Source organism: Sarcophilus harrisii, chromosome 6, assembly GCF_902635505.1.
Source record: "Sarcophilus harrisii chromosome 6, mSarHar1.11, whole genome shotgun sequence".
Lineage (NCBI taxonomy): Eukaryota > Metazoa > Chordata > Mammalia > Dasyuromorphia > Dasyuridae > Sarcophilus > Sarcophilus harrisii.
In genome coordinates this window covers 182579214-182602419 of record NC_045431.1, presented here as the reverse complement: position 1 = coordinate 182602419, position 23206 = coordinate 182579214, and the positions used below count along the sequence as shown (strand labels likewise).

The 23206-nt window shown below is 36.4% G+C and overlaps 1 protein-coding gene across 1 annotated transcript in view; it reads left to right on the top strand.

The window, feature by feature from the left end:
* Positions 1-543: 543 nt before the first annotated feature.
* The window catches only part of ABLIM2 (actin binding LIM protein family member 2), a 225631-nt gene continuing 202968 nt past the window's right edge, over positions 544-23206 (top strand). Inside the window, exon 1 of the mRNA XM_031942738.1 lies at positions 544-808. Within this exon, the coding sequence (XP_031798598.1) occupies positions 793-808 (16 nt within the window). The 5' untranslated portion in view covers positions 544-792. The remainder of the gene's footprint in view (positions 809-23206) is intronic.

Here is a 23206-nt window from a genome sequence, read left to right as displayed (position 1 = left end):
GGTCACAAGAGTTAAGCATGACTGAAAGTAGCTTAACAACAACATAGATAAATATTAAATGGTTTTCTAAGTCAATATGTAGTCTACAAGAATCAAGTACCTCTAATGACCCCTGTTTCTACTTGAGTTTGACACCACTGACCTAGAACATAGAATTCTGAAAAGCAACAAGACTTTGGGCATAGATGGTTAGAACCAGAAGAGAATTTAGAAAGCATTTAGTCAATTTTTCTCTCATTTAATATACAAAGAAAAATGAAGTCCATAAAGCTAGTCAGAAGCACATATAGACCTAGACCAGAAGTACCCCAATCAGTCAAGAAAGGACTCTTTCTTCTATTCCTCATTTGTCACTTTGGTTTAAAATGGAACATTGCAGGCCCATTGCTTGATAATTTCTGATTGTTTACCTTCTCAAAGCCCCTTTGAGGGTGATCTACCTGATTATATCTTGTAGAAGTCATTTATATTTAAGTGTCAGTTCAAAGTGCCCTATCCCCTCCCCGGAAGGATGTCTAAATGTTTGGAGCTTAATGTGGAGTTCTATTTTGGTGAGTCAGGAAGAATTTGGCTATCACCCTGTTTGTACATGAGAGACACCAGCATCATATGACCCTCCCTGCATTTCAGTCCCAGGGAGCTCCAGTGACAGGCAGAACTTGACTGTTGGCTCCCTTGTCAGCTGCCTGTCTTTTCTAACTTGCTTCCTCCACAACCATCGGGGTCTGTTCCGAAGAGAGGGAATAGGAGCTGAGCTTGCGGAGGCTTTGAAGAAGTACAGCTCAGGCTGTAATGCCAGAGGAAACAGGTACTGTTGGTGTTGGAGAGCTTTGTTTATTTTTATTTATTTTTCAAGAGGTAATCTGGCATAGTAGTGTATATAGCACTGGTCACGGAAAAACTGGGTTCTGTGATTTCTTCTCAGGGTTTTGAAGCCTGGCAATTGGTATCACTTGGACTCAGAAGCCCTAGGTTCAAAGACTGGGTCTGGTACTGTTCAACTATGTGACCCTGGGGCATGGGATATATTATTAAAAATAATCTTTGAGATACTGTAGCCCAACTCTCTGAACCTCAATTTCCTCATCTGTAAAATAGGAGCTAACACTTGCCCTTCCTTCATACAGGTCTATAATGAAAATTTACTAAAAATAATGTTTGCAAGGTACTTTTTAACCATCTAGTATTTTTTTAAAAGTAAGTTATTTGTTGTTGTATTTCAGTTGTTTCAGTGATGTAGGATTCTTCCATGACCCCATTTGGGCTTGGTTTGCTATTTCTTTCTCCAGCTCATTTTACAGATGAAGAAACTGAGGCAAACTGGAGTACATGACTTCCCTGGGATAGCAAATCTAGGAAATGTCTGAGGCCAGATTTTAATTCAGGTCTTCCTGATTTCAGGTCTGGTGTCCTAACCACTGTGCAACCCAGCTGTTCCTAGGTTACTATTACTTGTAAAATATTCTATAATGTTTCAAATAGATTATTAATCTGGGCATGAGAGAATCTAGGTTCAAGATCCAGCTCTGCCTTTTAACAACTATTTGTGATTTTGGGCCAAATCATTGGACTTTTCTGGGTCTCAATTTCTTAATATCTAAAATTAGAGGATTGAATTAGTTGATTTTCTAAGATTTTTTCCAAATTCCTATATACCATCCCTTTGTTAATTATTTCCTCTTTGCATGATGAATATGGAAATATTTATAAGAATTGCACATGTATAACTTACAAATTGGATTGTTTGCTGACTTGGGAAGGATGGGTGAGGGAGGAAGAAGAATTTGGAATACAAATCTGTACAAAGGTGAAGGTTGAAAACTATCTTTGTATATATTTGGAAAAATAAAAAACTATAAGAAAAAAGAATGTAAAAATTATTTCCTCTTTAGTCTATATACATAGTGTGTTTGTACATATTTATTTATATGTTCTCTCCCCCATCAGACTATAAGCTCTTTGAGAGCAAAGATTGTATTTTGCATTTTTTTTTTGTATCTACAGTGCTTTTCATAGTGCCTGGCACATAGAAAGTGGTTAATGAATGTTTACTGATTAATTCATTGACTGACTATGATAAAATTCTTTGAGAACAATACATAAAAATAGAGCAATATTATTTTAGCTTTATAGAGTTATAGAATTGGTTTTGTGGAATTTTAAATAGTGTATGGTGAACCAGTCTCAGAATCAGAAACTCTAGATTGATGTTTTGCCTCTGATCACGTAATGAATGTGTGATCTTATGCAGATCATGTAGCTTCTCATTGCACCAAGCCATTAACAGTACATAAATTGCAGGATAGTTGTGGATCTGCTTTGGTAGAGAGATCCCTTCATCCAGGGTTGTCTGAACCAATGTGTGGACTAAAGATAATTTTTTTTTCCTGAAGGGGAAAAGTTGAAGATGGCAGAAAGAACTGAGAAATCAATGACCTAACTCCCCTGGATTTGAAATTAAGAAGAGGAAACTTTAAAATGTACATAATAGATAAAAAATGCTACAGGGTGTCCCAAAAATCTTAGGGTAGTTTTTTTTAAGTATAGCTATTAAAGTTAAAAACTGCCCTAAGACTTTGGGACACCCTGTATTTAAGAAGATAAGCAAATCTTATAACTATAGTCAATTAAGAGGATAATGAGTGGGTATCCCTGTGGACCAAGCATTAAGGGGGGCAGATGATCTCCCCAGAAATCTCCCTGCAGGCTTTGGGGCTTGAGTGACTTCAGAGGAGATGAATGAATATGTTTGAAAAAGTGTCTAGCTATTTGTACAAGCATATTCTGAAGCTGGTAAATTCAAGCTGGGACTAGATATATCTATAGGAGGTGAAGCTGGAAAAAGACTGGAATGATCTGGATTTCAAGACACATCAGATGGGAGTTAACTCAAGACACATCAGATGGGAAGCAGATCTGGGCTTAGAATTCATCAGGAAAAGCTTCTCTACTTTTTAAGAGTCACCAGACAGTTAAACATGCTCCTTGAGGAGAGAGTAAATTCCCCAGTCTCTAGAGATCTTTCCACCATCTGTCTCTCCCAAGCCTCTTCTTTAGCAAGCAAGACATGGGGTAAAAGGGAGAGAATGGTACCAGCTGTAAGACTTATGTAGGAAGGAGCCCTGTATTTGGAAGCAGAGGATGTGCCTTTGAATCATGATCTTGTCCCTTACAATCTGTAACTATGGCCAAAAATGAGAGGATTTGGACCAGATAGATGGTAGTTCTCTTCTAAGTCTAAATCCTATGATTATTTGAATAATGAAAGGTTGTATTTGCCTTGTTTATTGAGTCATGGACTTCCTGGCTAAAGTAGATGTTTTCTCCACCCTTAATGTACAGAATATTGGTTTTATGTCTGATCATAAAGTAGTTGGCTATGTCCCTGCAGGGCAGTGAACAGTTGAAAAAAATAACAAATCAATACATGGAGCCAACTGAAAAAAAAAAAGGTGAATGCAAAGATTTGCTTATGATCTTTATCTCTAAAGATTTAGGAAGAATAATCTAAAGCTTTGAAGTAGATAATCTCTTTTGATTCAGTAACATTTTGCTGATTTAAGAAATTGAGGCAGATTGGGAAAATCTAAAGAAAGTAGCCAAAAAAATAGTGAAATCAAGATCAGAGGCATCAGTTAAGTTCAACAAAAATTTATTAAAAACCTGCTAGGTTATAGGACTGGTTCTCAAAGAAGGAAGGAAAATGAATATTTGTTAAGCACCTATTATGTGCCAAGGAGTATGCTAAGCACTTTACAAATATTATCTTATTTGATCCTTATAATAACCTTGAGATGGAGGTATTGCTACTATTTCTATTTTACAGTGGAGAAAACTGATGCAGACAGTTTGTCCAGTCATACAGCTACCAAGTGCTTAAGGCTGAATTTGAATTCAGATCTTCCTGATTTCCTGACCCTGAGCTCTGTCCACTGTGGGACCTACCTGCCCAAAACCTCATAGGCTTAAATGAGGCGGCTATGTGAGTCAATAGATAAAGCACTGCATCTGATGTCAGAAACACCTGAGTTCAAATCCAGATTTCAAATCCAGGTGTGATCCTGGGCACTTAATCCTGTTTGCCTTAATCCACTGGTGAAGGAAATGACAAACTATTGCAGTATCTTTGCCAAGAGAACCCACGTATGGTCCACAACAATGAGACTTAAAGGTCTGGCTTGACTGAGAGGTCTAGCTCTCCTATCACCTCCAGTTACTTAATTTCTTTTGTCCAAGGACTCCCAGTCTGTTTTCTGAAAGCAAGTAATGCTTTAGGGCAACTTGGTTTAGTGAAAAGATCACTGGTGTGAAAAAAGACGAATATCTTCTATTTTGTGACCATAGGCAAGTCACTTCATCTCTCAACTGCAGTTTTCTTATCTATAAAATGGGAATCATAAAAATTATTACTCATCTCACAGGGTTCTTGTGGGAAAGGCTTTGCAAGCCTTGAATGTTACCAGAACATGTCACCAAAATATTCTCAGCATTTCTTGGGTCTCCCAAGTTTCCAGGAGATTCTATGGCATCCTGATGTTTGCCAGTGGCTAGCCTTTCCTTAAGAATAAGGTATTGGAGATGAGCACATATGACACTCTCAGATTGGTGCCTCTAAAATAAAATTTCTCAGTTTAATCAGATGCTGGTGTGCATTGTGTGTGGGCTTGAAAGCATTCTAAACTGTGACCCTGGGCTCTAACAGATAGTCTATAAATACCTCCTACTTACCCTAGGGTAAAGAGACAGAGGGGGAAAAAACTCACATTACTCACTTTCATCCCATGATCTGCTTACCACCTTCTAGAGATCAATCTGGTCCAAGGTGTACAAGTCCCATCTCCATTGTCTGGCTTCCCAAATATCTTGGCAGAAATGCCAATGCAATCACTCCCTAACTCCATATTTAGCTGTTCCCTGCTGTGATGTTATTTTATATTTGAGGCAGTTAGGTGGACTAGTGTGTAGATCTCAGAACCTGGAGTTAGGAAAACCTGACTTCAAATTCTTGCCTTGGGTATCTGTTAGCTATGTAATCCTGATCAAGTCAATTAACTTCCCTCAGCCTCAGTTTCCTCAACTGCAAAACTGTAAAGGGATAATAACAGCATGTACATCTCAGGATTGTTGTAAGGATCAAATGGGATAATATTTGTAAAGTAATTAGCTCAGTGCCTGGCACATAGTAAGCACATTATATAAATACTTCTCCTACCCAAAAATTCTCTCAAGAAGTATTCAAGATCTCTTGTGATCCCTTTCACCTCCACTCACTGTAAAGAGAACTTCTCCCTATAATACTGCTACTCTCCCTATGTTCCTGTTTATTATCTAATTGAATGGGTTGGTTTGCTTGGGAAAATGGGGGATGAAAGCAACTGGCTGAGGAAGAAAATAAGTTAGGAAGAAGCAGTGAGAACTAGTGATGTGTAAGTCAATGAAGAACATGTAAAGGGGGGGGGCTCATTTAGTACAGTCTTTGATCAGATAGATTACTTGCTTTCCTTTGAATCTGTGAGCTTCAGTTTAATATTAGTACCTTTTGAAATGACAGTTGTCTTGTTAACAACTGGTTACTACTGCTCTTTGATCTTTTTTTCCTCCTGAAATCATCCATGGATGCCTTTTGTAGGGGGCCAGCTGTAGCAGCTGACAGTAGCCACTCTGCTTGGGGCTAACGGTGCAGTGGGCAAAATCATGTTCTGACTGGCATTCTATTGAATCATTCTGTATTGAAATTATTTCTGTCCACATCTTATTTCCTCTGCTAAACTTATCTAAAATAAGTAAATGGTTTGTGAAAGGACAGATTAATTCATTTATATTACTCAAAAGCATTATGAAGTCCCGTTCAGAAGTATATCTAGCCTGTGAGCTTCCCTGCCCTCAGTTTAGAAGAACAGCTGTCTTTATGGCTCCTCATATCTGCAAACATGAATCCATAAATACAAAGATATGTGAACACTTTGGGGCAGCCGATTAGCACAGTAGATAGAGGACCTGAGTTCAAATTCAGCCTCAGACATTTACTAGATGTTTGTCCCTGGGCAAGTCACAAAAATCAGCACAGTTCCTGGGAAAAAGTAGATTTGTGGGTGCTTAAGAAAAACTGTTTTCTTTTCTCTTTATCCTTCCCAATTTGGAATATAGGAAAATGTAATGGAAAGAGCACTGAATTAGAATCAGAGAACCAAGGTTTGAATCCCACCTTTGCTTCTTCCTAAGCAGGTGAACTTAGGGAAAGAACTTTACTTCTCTGAATCTCAGTTTCTTTATCTAGTTAAGGAGGATCAGAATCTATGATATCTAAGACCTGCAAAGAAAAGAGTTTTACTTGAGATTTGACTATTGGGAAGAAAACTTCAGTCGAAGAAAAAATGTAACTGATGTTTTACAATAGCGATATTTCCATTTGATCAGGTCATTTTTTTTCTTAAATTTTAAATTAATTAAAAGTATCTGAGATTTCATTAGCTATTAAAAACTTCAATACAAATAGCTATCACACTCCCTCTGTCCTCCCCCCCCCCCCGAGTCCTTATCTTTTAGGGAATTTCTGGTAGCAGACCTCTCTGAATTTAGCTAGAATGGTCTTCAAGCCATGATCAGAGTTCTACTTGGAGTTTTTCTGGCTTGGGAGAAACCTGACAGAGGTAGGTTCTAAGAAGCTAGAGTCACTTTCATAGTACCATAAGGCATGGGAGGAAAACTTTAGTGGAGGTGTTTCAAGTTAGAAAGTTGAAGGTTTGGTTTTTTTGGTTTTTTTTTTTGATATGGTAGATATCAATATGAACTGATATTGTATATGTTTTGTATATATTTGCTTGAATACATATATATAATGTATACATATATATGTATATTGTGTGCATATATATATATGTATATGGAGAGAGAAAAAGAGAGAGAGAGTGAGAGAGAGTTTGCTTTGTATATATTTGATTATTTGCTGTTTCCCTCTTTAGAGTATAAATTCATTGAGGACAGGGACTTGTCTTTTGCTTCTTTTTGTATCCCTTGTGTTTAGCAAGTACCTAGCATAGTAAGTGTTTAAGAAAAGTTTATTGAATTGAATTGAATTGACTGACAATTGGATTCGAAATTATCCTCTGTTGTTAACTACAGAGAAGAAAGATATTTGAGCTAGCCAAGAAGTATAGTTTTGGATGTTAAATGCCACAGTCCATGTCTATAGGAAGAAACCTTTCTGAAATAGTTTTAATTGGTCTTTAGACAGTTAAGTATGTGCCCTTCCCACCCCCTTCCCCCCCCAAAAAAAATAGAACAACCCTCATAGTCCTAGAGAACAGTGTAACATAATGTAAAGTACACAATAATCTGGATTCTATTATAGACTCTCCTACTATTTCACTGTCTATCTAAGTCACTTACCCCTTGTCCTCAGTCTTATTTTCCCTAGTTGTAAAATGGGAGGTTTGGATTAGATAGTCCAACTCCAAGAGCCATTGTTGCTCCCAAGTGTTGAATTTTTGCATTGGAAAATTTTTTAAGCATAGCTCATTATTGGTAAGTTAGAGAAGGTCATTGCCACAGTAAGGATTGAATGATTATATGATAGCCAGTTAGATAAATAAAATCCTATTTGCCTTTATCTGGATATTCTCTCAGCTTTTCAATTTCCTTTCCAAGATTTGATTCCTTTCCAAGATCCAGAACTCTACATGATATTTTAGATTTGGTCTCACTAGTCCCTACCCACCTATTCTTGGACCCAATGTCTCTCTTAATTAAGCCTAGGAAGAATTAGCATTCTTGGCCATCCTATTACACTATTTACTCAAGAAACATCAATAAGAAATCTCAGTTTTGATCTCTCTTGAAAGGAAACTTCAAGTGTATAAAAGGCTCATTAACAACTGAGGGATTGGTTGTACAACTGAGCCATGTACATAGTAGCTACTCAAATAGAGGCTCATTTGAATTACAAGAGCAGTTGGAAATCTATTGCCTAGCAGTGTGTGTCTCTCCTTTATTCTTTTATTATACAAACATTAAGAATAATAATGAATGGCTATATGGGTCTTGTTTACCCGGCTATGGACTTCCCAGCAGAGCTGGGCAATATGGTTTTCAAAAGTGTTCTATGGCTTAGTTTGGGAAATCCAAATGGAGACCTTTTATTTAAATTCAACATGGTATTAAATATCAAAATGTTCATGTAAAATTGGGGAAAATTGAAAATTGATGGTTTGGAGCAGACATGTGGTGATAGAAAAGAGAAATGACATCATAAAGCTCCAAGCAAGATCTTAACTTTTTAAGTTTTTGAGCAGAGTTGGCTCTAAGGTCTGTGTGCTACTGATTATGGACATGGTATAAAGAAACAGGATTCAAATCAATGGTGTTAAATTATGGGAAGGCAGATTTAGAGGCTAAGGAAGGCCTTCCTGGTTCAGAGAACTGTCTTAACAAAGAAATGATCTCCTTCTTTAGGTAAGGAGCTCAATGGACACTGGTGAGAGATATCATAAAAAGAATATTTTCTCTGAGTATGAAGCCAAATTTCATGACTCTTAAGGTCCTCCAGCTCTGAGATCCTAGCATTCTCTGATATTTCAAGTCTTTGGAGAGATTCATATTAATCAAGAAACATTTTTAGGAGATGTGGTAGGGACTACAAAACGAGGGGGAAAAACTTATAACTGTCCCACGCATTAGATTTCAGCCTGACATATGGAAAAAATTCCCAATAGTCAGAGCTACATAAAAATTGAAAGGGAGTGAATTCTCCATCAGTGTAGGTCTTAAACAAGCAACTGAACAACTAGTTGTTGGGAATGTTTCAAAGGAAATTCCAGGTACAGATTGAACTAGATGTTTTCTGAAGTCCCAAACCTGAGAACCTGTAACTTTATGAAATGGAGGAAATTGGTAGAAAGGGAGTCTTTTACATATAAAATCTACAGGGCTAAACCTTATGAGAACAGATTATTTTGGCTTACATTAGAATGCTAATAGAGGTATTTAGAATTGCACTTATAGTAGCATATTTAAAAGTTATAGCTTATGCTGTAGTTATTGTTCTACACTTATGCTGTAGTTATTGTTCAATCATTTCAGTCATGTCCGACTCCTTGTAATCCCATTTGGGGCTTTCTTACAAAGATATTGGAGTGATTCACTATTTCCTTTTCAATCATGTTGAAGGGACTCAAAAATATGATACCTGAAAATGGGTTAAAGACACTGAGGATGTCTAGCCTGGAGAGAAGACTTGAAATGAGTATAGGGAGGACATATCACTCTCTTTTAGTATTTGAAGCATTATCACATATAACAGAATTTGATTCATCCTGCTTGGTCCCAGAGAGCAAATGGAGTAAATTAATGCAAAATAAGTCAAGACCGGCCAATTTAAGAGAAGAAAAATATCTAACAGAGCTATCCCTCAATGTAACGATGCACCATAGAAGATAATGAGTCCTTGTCACTAATGTTTTCAAGCAAAGGCTGAAATAAATTGGTTAAGGTTGTTGTAGAGAAAATTCACATTTCAATTTGTTGTTGGACTGAATAATCTCCTAAATCCTGTTTGTATGTGAGGATTTATGGTCCTTGTGAAGGGAAGAAGTAATGAACCAATGATCAGTTTCCTAGGATTTTTTCTTCCATGAATTTCAAAACAGTGTGTACTTTTGATGGCCCTTTGAGATTGGAACAGCCCTCCTTCTTAATTGTGACTTGTCATGGGGCTATATAATGTATTATTGGCAAATAAAATCCATATCTCATGCTGTTTGCTACTTGGTACTGGTGTCACCCAAAGTCTCAACAAATTAAGGGACCCATAAGTCAACTAAAGATTGGGAGACAGTAGCTGTTCCTAATATTTCATTGACATTCTGACCAGCCATCCCAAGTTCCTAAGTCTGAAAACTGGTCAGTCTCAAAGGGTGAGTCCCTGGTAACGCACAGAAAGGAGGCAGGGTACCTAGATTGGAGAATGATTTCTGGTAGGTGCTGAAAGAGCTACAGTATTGCTACTAGTTGACAATATGGTTCCATGTTTGGTCTGAGTGAATTGCTTTAGTTAGCATTATAGTATTTGGAACTCAAGAAACCTTAGATATGTACCATCTTTTTTTGTTTGTTTGTTTGTTTTGTAGAAAATAATAACAGCTTCCACTTAAATAGTTTCAAGTTTTACAAAACAAACACTTTCTTCACAACGAGAGGAAAGATATAGGAATAGAAAATTGGAACCTCGGGGTCTAATCAAACCTCCTGATGTTACAGATGAGGAAACTGAAGCCCAGAGAAACTAAGTCACAGTCACTCCAGTACTATCAAAGCTAGTATTTGAACCCAGGTTTTCTGGCTCCAGAGCCAGTATACTCTTCATCATACTATGTGAGTTCTTAAGGTGGCTAATGCGAATATTATTCCTATTTTGCAGATTTGGAAGTTGAGATTTAGAAAATGAGTTGGTAAATCACTTAGCTTCTATAGACATAATTTCCTCATCTGTAAAATGAAGGGATTATTCAAGATGAACTCTAAATCCCACTCTACTTCTGGATCTGTTATACTCTGACTCTGCCAAAATGTTTTTTCTTAAATGTTTGACTACTATATGTGAAATCTGTTAACATATAGTAGTCAAACATTCAAAAAACATTTTTAATATTACTAAATATTCTCTTACATTTTTATATATAGGCAACTAGGTGACATAGTGTATAGAACACCGGGTTTGGAGTTAGGAGTTTCTGAGTTCAAATCCAGCCTCTGTCAAATACATGATTTCAGGCAAATCAATTAATGCTGTTTGTCTTAATTTCTTCATGTGTACTATAAGGAAAATAATTGCACCTACTGGATTGTTGGGAGGATACAATGTGATAAGATTTGTAAAGGTTTTTGTTTTGGGGAGTTTTTATAGTCTACATAAATTGTAGCTATTGTTTTTAATTTTTTTTTTTACCATTTAATAATTTGCTTAGGATCTTTACATGAGGGTTAACCATACTTTTCAGGTAAAGCAAACTGGGTCCTCAAAGATATTGTTTCATGCCAAGGTCATAAAGCTAATTAAGTGGGTCAGCATCTTAACTCTTAGGGTTCAAAGCTACATCACGCTGCTCCCTATTGTTGTTTGTTTCCGGATACTTTCTCTCTGTAGCTATTGTTTTATTGTGAATTCTCAGAATCAATATGTGAATTTAATAAATACTTATTGAATTGAATCTAAAGTAGAAACGTTTATAAATGCTCTTCTGGGTATTTGTTAAACCCACAATTATTGCCAAGGAATAAAACTTGCTCAGATGATACTAGGGGAGATTTGGACAAATGCCTTGGGGGCAGTGAACTAGACAGACAGAAGGAACCAAGGCTCTTCATTATCCTATTTTATTGACAGATAGTCAGATAGTGAAGTAAATAAAGTGCCAGGCTCTGAATCAGGAGGATCTGAATTAAAATCTGAACTCAAATACTTCCTAACTGAGCAACTGTTGCAAGTCAATTAATTCAATTTGCCTTAGTTTCCTTATCTGTAAAATGAGCTGGAGAAGGCAATGACAACCCCATCCAGTATCTTTGGCAAGAAAACCCTAAATGAAGTCATAAAGAGTCAGTTGTGACTGAAATGATTGAACAACAGTAACATTATCTAGCTAACCATATCTCCTATTAACATATATTCTACACATTGGCCAGGTCAATCTCCTATTGTACTACATATCCATTATGCTTAATCAAGGCAGCATGCTCCCAGAGATCATTGGGATAGGGACTAGTCTGGGATTTCATTTGTTTAGAGAACTCTCTGAGTAGGAAACTACCTCAGTGAACAGAGGCAGCCAATCAATCACTTGCTCAGAAACTTAAAAGACTTTGAGTACCTAGACCATTAAAGTGGAATATTATTGTTCTTTTTTAATAAAAGCTTTTTGTTTTCAAAAGATATGCAAAGACAATTTTCAATATTCACCCATGCAAAACCTTGTGTTCCACATTTTTCTCCCTCCCTTCCTCCTACTGCCCCAGACAACAAGTAATCCAATATGTGTTAAACATATACAATTCTTCTATCTATCTATCTATATATATATATATATATATTTCTGGAATTATCATGCTGCACAAGAAAAATCAGAACAAAAAGGGGGAAAATGAGAAAGAAAAAACAAGCAAATAGCAACAAAAAAGAGAAAATACTATGTTGTGATTCACATTCAGTCCCCACAGTCCTTTTTCTGGATGCAGATGGCTCTCTCCAAAATAAGTCCATTGGAATTGACCTAAATCATCTCATTGTTGAAAAGAGCCAATTCCATCACAGTTGATCATTACGTAATCTTGCCATTGCTGTGTACAATGTTCTCTTGGTTCTACTCACTTCACTTAGCATCAGTTCTTATAAGTCTCTCCAGGTGTTACTGAAATCATCCTTCTGATCATTTCTTATAGAACAATGGGAATATTGTCCTATAATAATAATGAATAAGCTGATTTTAAAAAGACTTGGAAAGTTTTACATGAGCTGAAGCTGAGTGAAACAAGTTGAACCAGGAATACAATGTACATAGTAATAGCAAGAATGTATGATGATCAACTATGAAAGACTTAATTTTCCTCAGCAGTTCAGTGATCCAAGACAATCCATGTAAACTTTGGATAGAAAATGCCATCTGAATCCAGAGAGAGAACTATGGAAAATGAATATAAATAAGCACAGTCATTTTTCAATCATGTGTGTCAGGCTTTTGTGACTCCATTTGGGTTTTGTTTTGTTTTGTTTTTTTGGCAATGATAACTGGAGTGGCTTGCCATTGCCTTCTCCAGATCATTTTACAAGTTAGGAAACTGAGACAACAGAGTTAGGTGACTTGCCCACAATCAATCAAGCTATAAGTGTCTGAGGAAGGATTTGAACTCAGGTTTTCCTGATTCCAGGCCTGGGACTTCTCAGTATCACCTAGCTGCTCACTTTACAGATGTTGAAATTGAGACTCAGAGAGATAGTGACTTTCCTAAAATACCACGGATTATATGTATCAGAACTGGTACTTTAGTACAAGGGCTTCTGATCCCAAACTGATGTTTATTTCACTATTACATTTTCCCCATGGAAATGAGTCAGCAAGTGGGGTTGAAGTACTGTCTTAGACTGTGATTATAAAAGATGAGAAGTCTCTAATACTGCTTTAGAAAGTTTCACTCAGTCTTTGAAAGGTAAGATTAAAGCTTTCCATTTGGTCTAATGATGAACATATTGAAGCAACTAGTGACAGAGGCCAAAGGAATATGACTCTGACACAGAAGCTGTCATTTTCTTATTAAGAAATGAAAGAATGTTAGAATTGAAATGAACCATAGAAAATAGATTGTTATATCTGGAAGAGATAAAGAGTCTAGAGTGTTAGAAAAGGAAAGAGAGGTTAAAAATCATAGTATGTGCACCTGATTTCTCAGAATGGGAAACTGAAATCAGAGAACTGAAGTCATTTATCCAAGTTCCTGTAGTTAACCCAAGCTCCTGGCTCCCAGTCCTATGTCCTTTATCTTACTTCACATTCTCAACAATTTAAGTTGTCTTTGAATCTAAGCCATTTTAATGACCTCTTAATGTTAAGTGGTTTCAAAAGTGAGAGATCTCTAGTATATTCATCATACTTAGTATTTTTGTGGGGATTTTTGTGTTTTGTTGTAGTTATTGTTGTGTCTGTGAGTAAGCTCTTCCCAAACCACTTTGCTCCTATCACATAATCCTTTAATAGAAGGATAGAGGAAAGCAGCCAACTGGAATAATTTTTCCCCTTAAAAGAAAAAAAATGCTAATTTCTGTGGATGGAATAGTTTGCATTATGTTGTTGCACATACTGGCCCAATCCTTTTCCATTTACTAAATTGCAGTGGGATATGGATTTCAATATACTCAGGGATATAAAGATATGATACTTTGTGGATACTATTTTTTTTGGTAGCTAGAGTGTATACATGCCAGTTTACTGATCTGCAAACATCTGTCCTGATGCCTCTATCGCCAACATTTCCATTCTCAACTTTTGAGGTTGGCAAATGAAGTTATATTTTGGTGTCTCCCATGTGTCTTCCCTCCCTTTTTTTCTCCCTTCTCTGACTCAGGGGCTTTGTATTGTTGACCTATTAGACCAAATTTAGCCCACCAGAGAAATACTCCATACAAGTAGGTCCTGATTAGTGCCAATAGTGATCATTTAGTAGTTGCGTTATTCAGATTCATACTGCATATTTCCATTATACTGGAATTCAAATACATGAGACCACTTCTTCATGGGATTTACCATTAATATTAATGAGTACCTAGCTTTTATTTCAAAATTATTCCCCTTTTTCATTCTCTGTCCCACTCTCCCTTTCTCTGTCTTCCCACTTAATTTGGCATGTGGATCTCTAAGAGTTCTCATAAAGAAAAAGCTACTGTGAATTCCATGCTCAATCAGGGCCGTAAGAACGTTTGAACTTTTGGAGGGCATTGTGCCAGTGGTGTACAATCTAGATCCTGAAGCCTTTAAGGCTCCTAATTACATGTTTATAATGTGAGGCTACATTTTCCTCTTTAAGGCCCAACTAAAATGTCTTATTGTGTTATTATGTATTATTGTTATATAATTTTTAAAAGACATCTGACAATACGGGACTATATTGATTAATTTTCAAATACACAGTTCAGACACTACTTGCTTTAGATTCAAAGGAAAAAGATCTGGGGACATGGGATCCAGAGTTCAAGCTCAACCCTTTTACAGAGGAAGAAAATAAGGTGAAAGAGGGAGGTGAAGTAACTTATCCACTTGGGCAGCTAGGTGACATAGTGGATAGAACACTGGACATGGAATCAAGAAGTTCCGGTTTCCAACAAAAATGGGATTAATAATAGCATCTACCATCCAAGGTTATGTTAAAGATAAAAGGATATAATAATTCTAAGGTGCTTCACAAACCTTTAAAGTTCTATATAAATGCTTGCTATTTATTATTATAAAAAGTCAAACTGGTAGTAGAGATTTAAACGTAGATCCTTATATTCCTGAGTCAGTGTTCTTTCCACCATACTGTGCTGCCTCCAACATACTGTACTATGATCAAGGAGACTTTCAAGGAGGATAAAAGATTTAAGCTGAGAGTTGAAAACTTCTTTTGAGAAGTAATATATTATTATCTTTATAGATTTTTTTAACCTTGTTGAGTGACTTTCATATATACATACATATGTATATGAGAGACATATAGTATATGTACACACATGTTTATATGTACACATATATGTGAAAGACATAGTAGATATGTGTGTGTGTGTGTGTGTGTAAATCTTTGGAAAAGGAAATGGAAAATGACTAGGATTTGGAAGTAATTTGTATTTATTGTGGCAATGAATGAAGCAGAATTATGATATTTTTACAGCTACTCAAGATGAAATGAGCTCCCCATCAGTGGAGGTCTTCAGAGACCACTGAAGATTGCCACTTTGGGGGAGTCAGTAGAAGAACTTCCTTTTTAGGTAGAGTTGGGTTCAATGCTCTCTATGGTCCCTCCCAGCTGGGCCATCATGTTATTCTACAAAACCTTGCCTTTTAAATGAACCTCTCTTATTTGCCCTTGGGAAATACTGAACCTTACTTGTGCCTTAGCAGTGAAATATGATCCAGTGAGTGAGAGATATTAAAAGGAGATTCCAGGCATGAAGCATCTAGTCTTTCTAGTCTTACCTTTCTTGTGTTCCTTTGGAAATGGAATCTGGATGTTACTGGTACAAGAAAGAGCCAATTCAGTGCCAAGAGGAACCTAAACTAAGCACAGCTTCGTGTTACAAAGTCAACACCTTGAATTTCACCTTGAAACCAAGGGATAACCAGAACAAACTGGGGAGTACAGGAGTATGTGTATTCCATTTGAATTGTAGCAAACTGGGCCAATCCTGCCTTTTGGTAGTCTAGTCTGCATATCAATCCCAATGGCCCTCAAATCAAGGGTCAAACATGGTCTCTTAAAAGCAGCAGGATGAGATGGAGGGGTTGAGAGAACATGTAACAAGTCTGAAACCTTTCCTATCTTGTAATTAGTAGCAGAGGGGGCTCTACCCTCCAACTTTCCCAACTTCTCAGAAATTTTTGTTTTTGGCCTCTAATGTCAATTATATATGTTGCCACCTCACTTGCAGTTAACACTTATGTTGTGTTGGCTTCTACATTAGTCTATGTCTGTACTCCACTGCCAATCTTTACTCCTAATAGCTTTTATGCTGGCTTGCCTCCTTTCCACTATTTTTACTCCTTGACCCTCAATGGTTTCTATAGTGGATAGCTGGGTAGTACAGTAAATAGAGCGATGGACTTGGAATCAGGAAGATTTATCTTGATGAATTCAAATTTGGTCTCAGATACTTACTATCTGTGTGATCCTAGGCAAGTCACTTAACTTGTTTGCCTCAGTTTCCTCCACTGTAAAATATACAGATGACATGCTATTTGTAAAATGCTAGCATAGTGCCTGGCACATAGTAGGTGTTATATAAATGCTTCTTCCCTTTCTTTTCCCAACCTACCAATTAACAAGCATCTAAGAACTGACTATGACTTAGGGTCTAGGGCTACAAAACAATAATAAACAACATCCATTGGCTCCCAGTGCTACCTATTCTGGTGTTCCCAGTAGTAATTCCCTCTGCCACATCCCTTCTCATTATTCCCTCAAAACCTCTGATGGTGAATCATGAAGAATGTGACACTCACTTCATCCTAGCTCCAAGAATATAAGAAAAAAACTTCCATAATCACAGGGTCATAGTTTTTAGAGAAAGAAGACACCTAAGAAATTATTAATATATTATCATTTTATAGATGAGGAAATTGAGATCTAGAGATCAAAGTGATTTGTCTCCATGTAACTTGGCCAGTAAGTAAATGGAAAAGATTTTAAAACAAGTTCCTCTGATTCTAATTCCAATGTATTTTCCATTACACATCATTTCTTTGGGGTCAAAACCATATGGTTCACATACCTTAATTTTCCACAAATGAGGAAAATGAAATATAGAGTAGTGAAGAGACTTGCCTGAAATTACGTAGATAGTAGAGTCAAGAGACAAAGGCAATATCTTTCAAAGGATGAATAAAAAAAGCATTTACTAAGCACTTACTGTGTACAAAGTCTATGCCAAATGCTGGGGATACAAATAGAAAAACAGAGACTGACCTTGCTCTTAAAGAACAAATAGAGAAGATAATACATATAAAAGATTTTAAAAACTATACATATATTATATACCTTCAAAGAATTATATATATTATATCTTCAAAGAATGTGAGATCTGGAAGGGACCCTAGAATTGAGGTCTTAGCTTTGTCATGGCCCCTTTGGCTTTCTGATGAAGCCTATAAACTCTTTGTTAGAAGAATATTTTTAAATAGATAAAATAAAATTCAAATGATTGCAAAGGAAACTGAAAAGTTAGTGAAAATAATGGTGTGATTTTTTTTTCCATCCAAGTTCATGGAACTCCTGAAAAATGTCTTTAGAATATTGAACTCAGACTAAGAATTCCTGATCTAAAAGAAAATATTAGAAGGCACAATGGATAGAGCACTGGGCTTATAATCAGGAAGATTCCTTTTTGCGAGTTCAAATCTGGACTCAGATATTTACTAGCTGTGACCCTGGGCAAGTCACTTAATCTTGTTTGCCTCAATGAGCTAGAGAAAGAAATGGCAAACCCCTCCAGTATCTTTTCTAGGAAAACCCCCAAATGGGGTCACAGAGAGTCAAGCATGACTGAAACAATTCAATAGCAATAAAGAACTTTTGAATATGTAACATAGAATGTGATCACTGAAGTAAACCCCTGGGACATAGAACATAAAATCTAGAAGGAGCCTGAGTTTCCTACATGAGAGAATTTGTGGATTAGAAAGGGGAAATGACTCACGCACAACTCCTCTTCAGCAAGGCAGAGATTAGGAATTCAGGTCTAATCCCACTGTTGTGCCCAAGTTGCCAGTACTTTATCATAGTTCCTGTCAAATTTCATTGCAGTCATACAGAATGAAGTCTCTAATGCATGGCCTGTTATATAAAACCTGCACAAGATCATTAACTAGGTCTTGTCTGACTGACATTGAACTTCTCAAACAGAAGTTCACTTCAGTACTATTATCCAAATTCCTCCCTCCACCCTTTTTGAATGGGTAGGTTTCTTCCCCAGTCTAAAGAGCAAAAACTCCACTTATTTCTCTTGTGATAGTTAATTTACACCTTTGATTATTAAAACACAGCCACAGGACATACAGAGCCTCTTCAGTGCTTCTCTTGGATAAAAATGAAAGCATCTCTCTTTGTCCTTCATTAACAGCCCTGCCAGATGTCTTTGTGTTTATTAGTAGTGGGATTCAGTCCAGCATCCTTCAAATGTGGTTCATCTCTGACCTATTATGTTTAATTCAATTCAAAGTACAAGCTGGGACTACTTAGGTAAGACTAGTATCTGAAGCCTTACCTAGAAATGAATGAATTTAGCATCATTTAGGAGGAGGGGAAAGGGCAGGAGGGAGATTTTTTTCTTTATATATTTTTGCGTGTTGGCTGTAAAAATAATATACTGACAACTTACATTTCTATAGCTTAAAATTTTATTTCTGTCTTTTGCTGTGATATCATTTTTATTTCCAAATATATTCTATCCCTTTCTAATCCTCAGAAAACAATCCTTCATAATAAAGAACAAAAAGACAAAAAAAGAGGGGAATGGCATTGAGGGGGAAAAGATAGTCCCACATCAGCACATTGACTGAGTCTGCCAATATCTTAAAATTTCCAAACTCATATTTTTTCTCCTCTTCTTCAGGATCAAGTTGAATCATCTCAATTATATTGCATTAAATTTTTGTGATTTGTTTTTCTTTCAATTTATACTACTGTAGTCATTTACATATTATTTTCCTGGTGCTGCTTATTTTATTCTGTATCAGTTCATATAAATCTTCTGTTTTTTTATATTTATCATATTTAACTTTTGGAGAGGAGATGGGAGTAGGGATGGACTTGTTATTTCTTCTGCATAGGGAGCTCCTACTGAGCCATTGCATCTATCAATGCAGATCAAAAATACCCTCTCTGCAACTTGTGGTCGGAGAGATTCTCCTAGAACATTAGGAAAGTCATACAACCATTACATGCATCAGAGGTTATACTTGAACCCACATTGCCTAACTTTGAGATTAGCTGTCTATTTACCTACTTTGCCATTTGCCTCTCCTCATTTCATATGGTACCATAATATCTATTTCCTATAATCTTCAAAATTACATGCCACTATCTCCATAATCCTTCCCCCAGAGTCAAAAGTGATTTGTCCTTCCTCTCACTTTTTAGGATACATTGCATGGATCTCTATTGTTCTTCTCATGTTCTCTCCTGTGTCACAGTGATTTCTGTAATTGTGTGAATTACGGAACTTTTAGGTGGAAGTAGTCTTATCCAACCCCTTCTAATCTTTCCAGCCAGGCTCTTTGTCTCTGAATACTTTCTATGACATTAGACTGCCTTTGTTTATAGGATGATTTTGAGGCCCCTGCCTACCTCCTGAAGGGAGAGTGACTTCCTAGGAACATCATTATAATTAGCAAACATGATCCTTAAAGTAGGTTAGGGAGGAAACATTTAGTTTACTCAAATAATTTGGCATTGCTTTCTGAGCCATCACATTGAGCATGGGGGAGGGAGAGTGGACTGATTCTGAAACAGAAAATGTGTCCTAAAAAGCCTTTATGGAATCAAAGGGCCATGTGTGGATGCTAAAAGTAGAGGAAGGAAACCTAGGCTAAGAGTCCCCTCTAAATAAGACAGGAATGGGGCTAGTTCCTTTTTATGCCCCTATGGATTCTCTTTAGTGCTCAAGTGGGAATAGAAGGAATAGTAACAGAAAGAAATAGAATGGCAAGTAGGAATATGGCCCAGGCCGGTCATTCTATTTCCTTTAGATCTCTCTTTTCCTCTTGCCCTTCATCTTATTTTAATGAACAATGAGAGACTGAATATTAGGTACCTTATCAGATAATGTGGATTTGGTGTGTACAGGCTACTATGATACTGCTGACTAAAAAATGTCCAGGCAAAAAAAAATAGAAATTGATTTTATTCTTCCTAAAGGAAATGCCATTGTGCTTCAAGTAAGCATATTTAAAATGATTTAGAAACTGGAATTAAAAAAAATTAGTGTTACATGTGCAAAAATGTTTATAGTAGCTCTTTTGGTACTGGCAAGGAACTGGAAACTGAGTGGATGCCTATTAGTTGGAAAATGGATGAATAAGTTATGGTATATGAATGTTATGGAATATTATTGTTTTATAAAAAATGATCAGTAGGATGATTTTAGAAAGACCTGGAGAGACTTACATGTACTGATGCTAAGTGAAGTGAGTAGGACCAACAGAATACTGTACACAGCAACAACAACAAGATTATATGATGATCAATTCAGATTCAGATGAATATTACTCTTTTCAAAAGTGAGGTGATTGAGAACAGTTCCAAAGGTCTTGTGATGGACAGAGCCATCTATACCCAGAGAGAGGACTGTGGGAACTGAATATGGATCACAACATAATATTTTCACTTTTTTTGTTGGTTGCTTGTATTTTCTTTTCTTTCTCATTTTTTCTTTTTGATCAGATTTTTCTTGTGCAACATGATAAATGTAGAATTATGTATAGCAGAATTACCCAAATTTAACACATATTGGATTACTTGCCATCTAGGGGAGGGGGCTGGGGAAGAGAAAGAGAAAAAAAATTAGAACACAATGTTTTACAAGGGTAAATGTTAAAAACTGTGTATAATTTTGGAAATAAAAAGCTTTAATAAAAAATTAAAAATGGTTTTAATAGGAGAAAAAGAATGGTAGTTGTGAGGTGAAGGAATGTCCAGGATTACAAGAAAAGTATAAAATAATTCACTCATCATTCAAAAAGCATGTATATAAATCACAAAAAACCCTTAGAATAAAGGTAAAAAGAAACAAAGATGGAATTAAACTTTCAAAAGACAGTTCTACTAGAATGATGATAATAGTTCCTGTCTAAATAATTATTTTACAATATTTTGGGGTCTATTATCTCTTTGCATCCTCATAAACGGCCCTACAATATTTCTAATCATGGCTCACATTTAGAGACCATTTTAAGGTTGCAAAGCCCTTCAGAAAATCATTATTCAATTTGAGTCCCACAAGAGTTTTATAAAATAGGTATTTCTGGTGCTTACAATGTGCTAGACATTTGTGCTAAGTGCTTTACAATAATTACTTCATTTAATACTCACATCAACCCTGGAAGGTACAGTCTATCATTATCCTCATTTTATAAATGAGGAAACTGAGGCAAACAGAAGTTAAATGATTTGGCTGGACTTATACAGCTAGTAAATGTCTGAGGCTAGTTTTGAATTCAGGTCTTCCTTGACTTCAAACTGGGTGCTCTATCCACTGCCTAGAAAGATGAAGTGACTTTTCTATTGGCACATGACCAGGAAGTATCAGAAACAATACTCAAACCAAAGTCTCCTGGTTTATTGTCATGATAGGAACTCTCCTATGTTTCACTTTACTCATGAAATAGGAATGATTGATATTTGTACAGATCTAGCTAGTACCAGGATTCCTTCCCAGACTTCTCCACTGTATAATTCCCTTTCTTTCCCCAATTTATGTCATCAGTTCTTTCTAGTTTATCCAAGTGCTGCTTCCTACCAATATCCACTCCATCCTTTGGTCAATCAGAGCTTTTATCATCCTTATAAACAAGCATGTAAACATGTATTTAAGTACTTGCTATTGTCCACACTTCACTCACATGACTAAATTGTCTTCTTCCTTGGTCCCTGGGACAACCTTTTTCCACTGATGAGCTCCTCCTCCATTGAGTAAAGGTTCAGATCAGTCATCCTTTATTGTTTAGACTTCACCATCATGTGAATTTGAATTAGAATTTTATCTCCTTGAGGGCAGGTACTGTATTTATTTTTTCTTGTATCCCAACACTTGGCATAGTATCTGGCATATGGTAATTGATTCATAATCCTTGTTGATTTGCCAGACATTGTGCTAAAATAATGAGGTTGCAAAAAAGGCAAAACCATAGTCCCAGTCCTGCCTCCATTCTAATGGGGAAGATATGCAAATGAGTAGTTCCAGGTAGTCAAGGGTCGGGGGAGGTAAATCCTTTTGGATATATGGTAAATGAAATCTAAAGGGATTTATGGCTGTGAAAGGATAGATGGAACAAAAAACTTTCAGGAACTGAAAGATAATTCAGTGGTTATCTACGTAAAACTTAAATACTTCTCAGAACAGTGCTCTATAATGCCAGTTTTTTGACTGTTCCTATCAATATGGTTAGTCTGGACCATAATTTAACAGGGGCTTATGCAGTTTCTCTTGAAGTAATGACAGTGGAAGAGATTTCACTGCCTGCCATTGTTGTCCTCCTTTCTGATCCAGAAATTAAAAATCAGACTCTTGATGTGGATTCTATTTTCCAAGTTAAGTCACAATGCATTCTCAAGGGGAAAGGAGATAGAGTTTCATAATAATCTCTACACTAATGAAGAAATAGTACATTTCTAGGCTAGAAACCTCATGAGGGCAGTTTTCATGTTTTCTATAAACTTTGTAATCTCTCCCAAAGACCATTGCATGGCACACAACAGATACTTAAAAGATGCCTCTTAAATTTGACTTTTAAAATGGGAAAACAGAATATCCTGACTCAAAGGAGAATATTCCTTAGGATTGCATTAAGTAGAGGTAGAGTCAGCTCTGAACAGCTCAGTATTTTGAAATTTGACTCCATTTTGGGGAGATAGTGGCAAGCTGTCTCTGCTGAATCCCCTTTTCTGACAGAACTGATGATTCAGAACATAGAAAGAAGAAGCTTCCATTCAAGCTGCATTTGTGTAGGAACTTAGAGGCTCATAAAAAGTAAAGGCTCCCCTCACCCCTAAAAAGACCTTAATGGGGTCAACCCTTTGGCAGAACTTTAAAAAATTGTCACCACTTCTCTAAAATCACCCATTCCACTGGGAAACGAATATCCAAGATGCACTATTTTGTTCAGACACTTACTAAATATGTGATTTTGGGCAAATCACTTAACCTTATTTGCCTCAGTTTACTCATCTATAAAATGAGCTGGAGAAAGAGATGGCA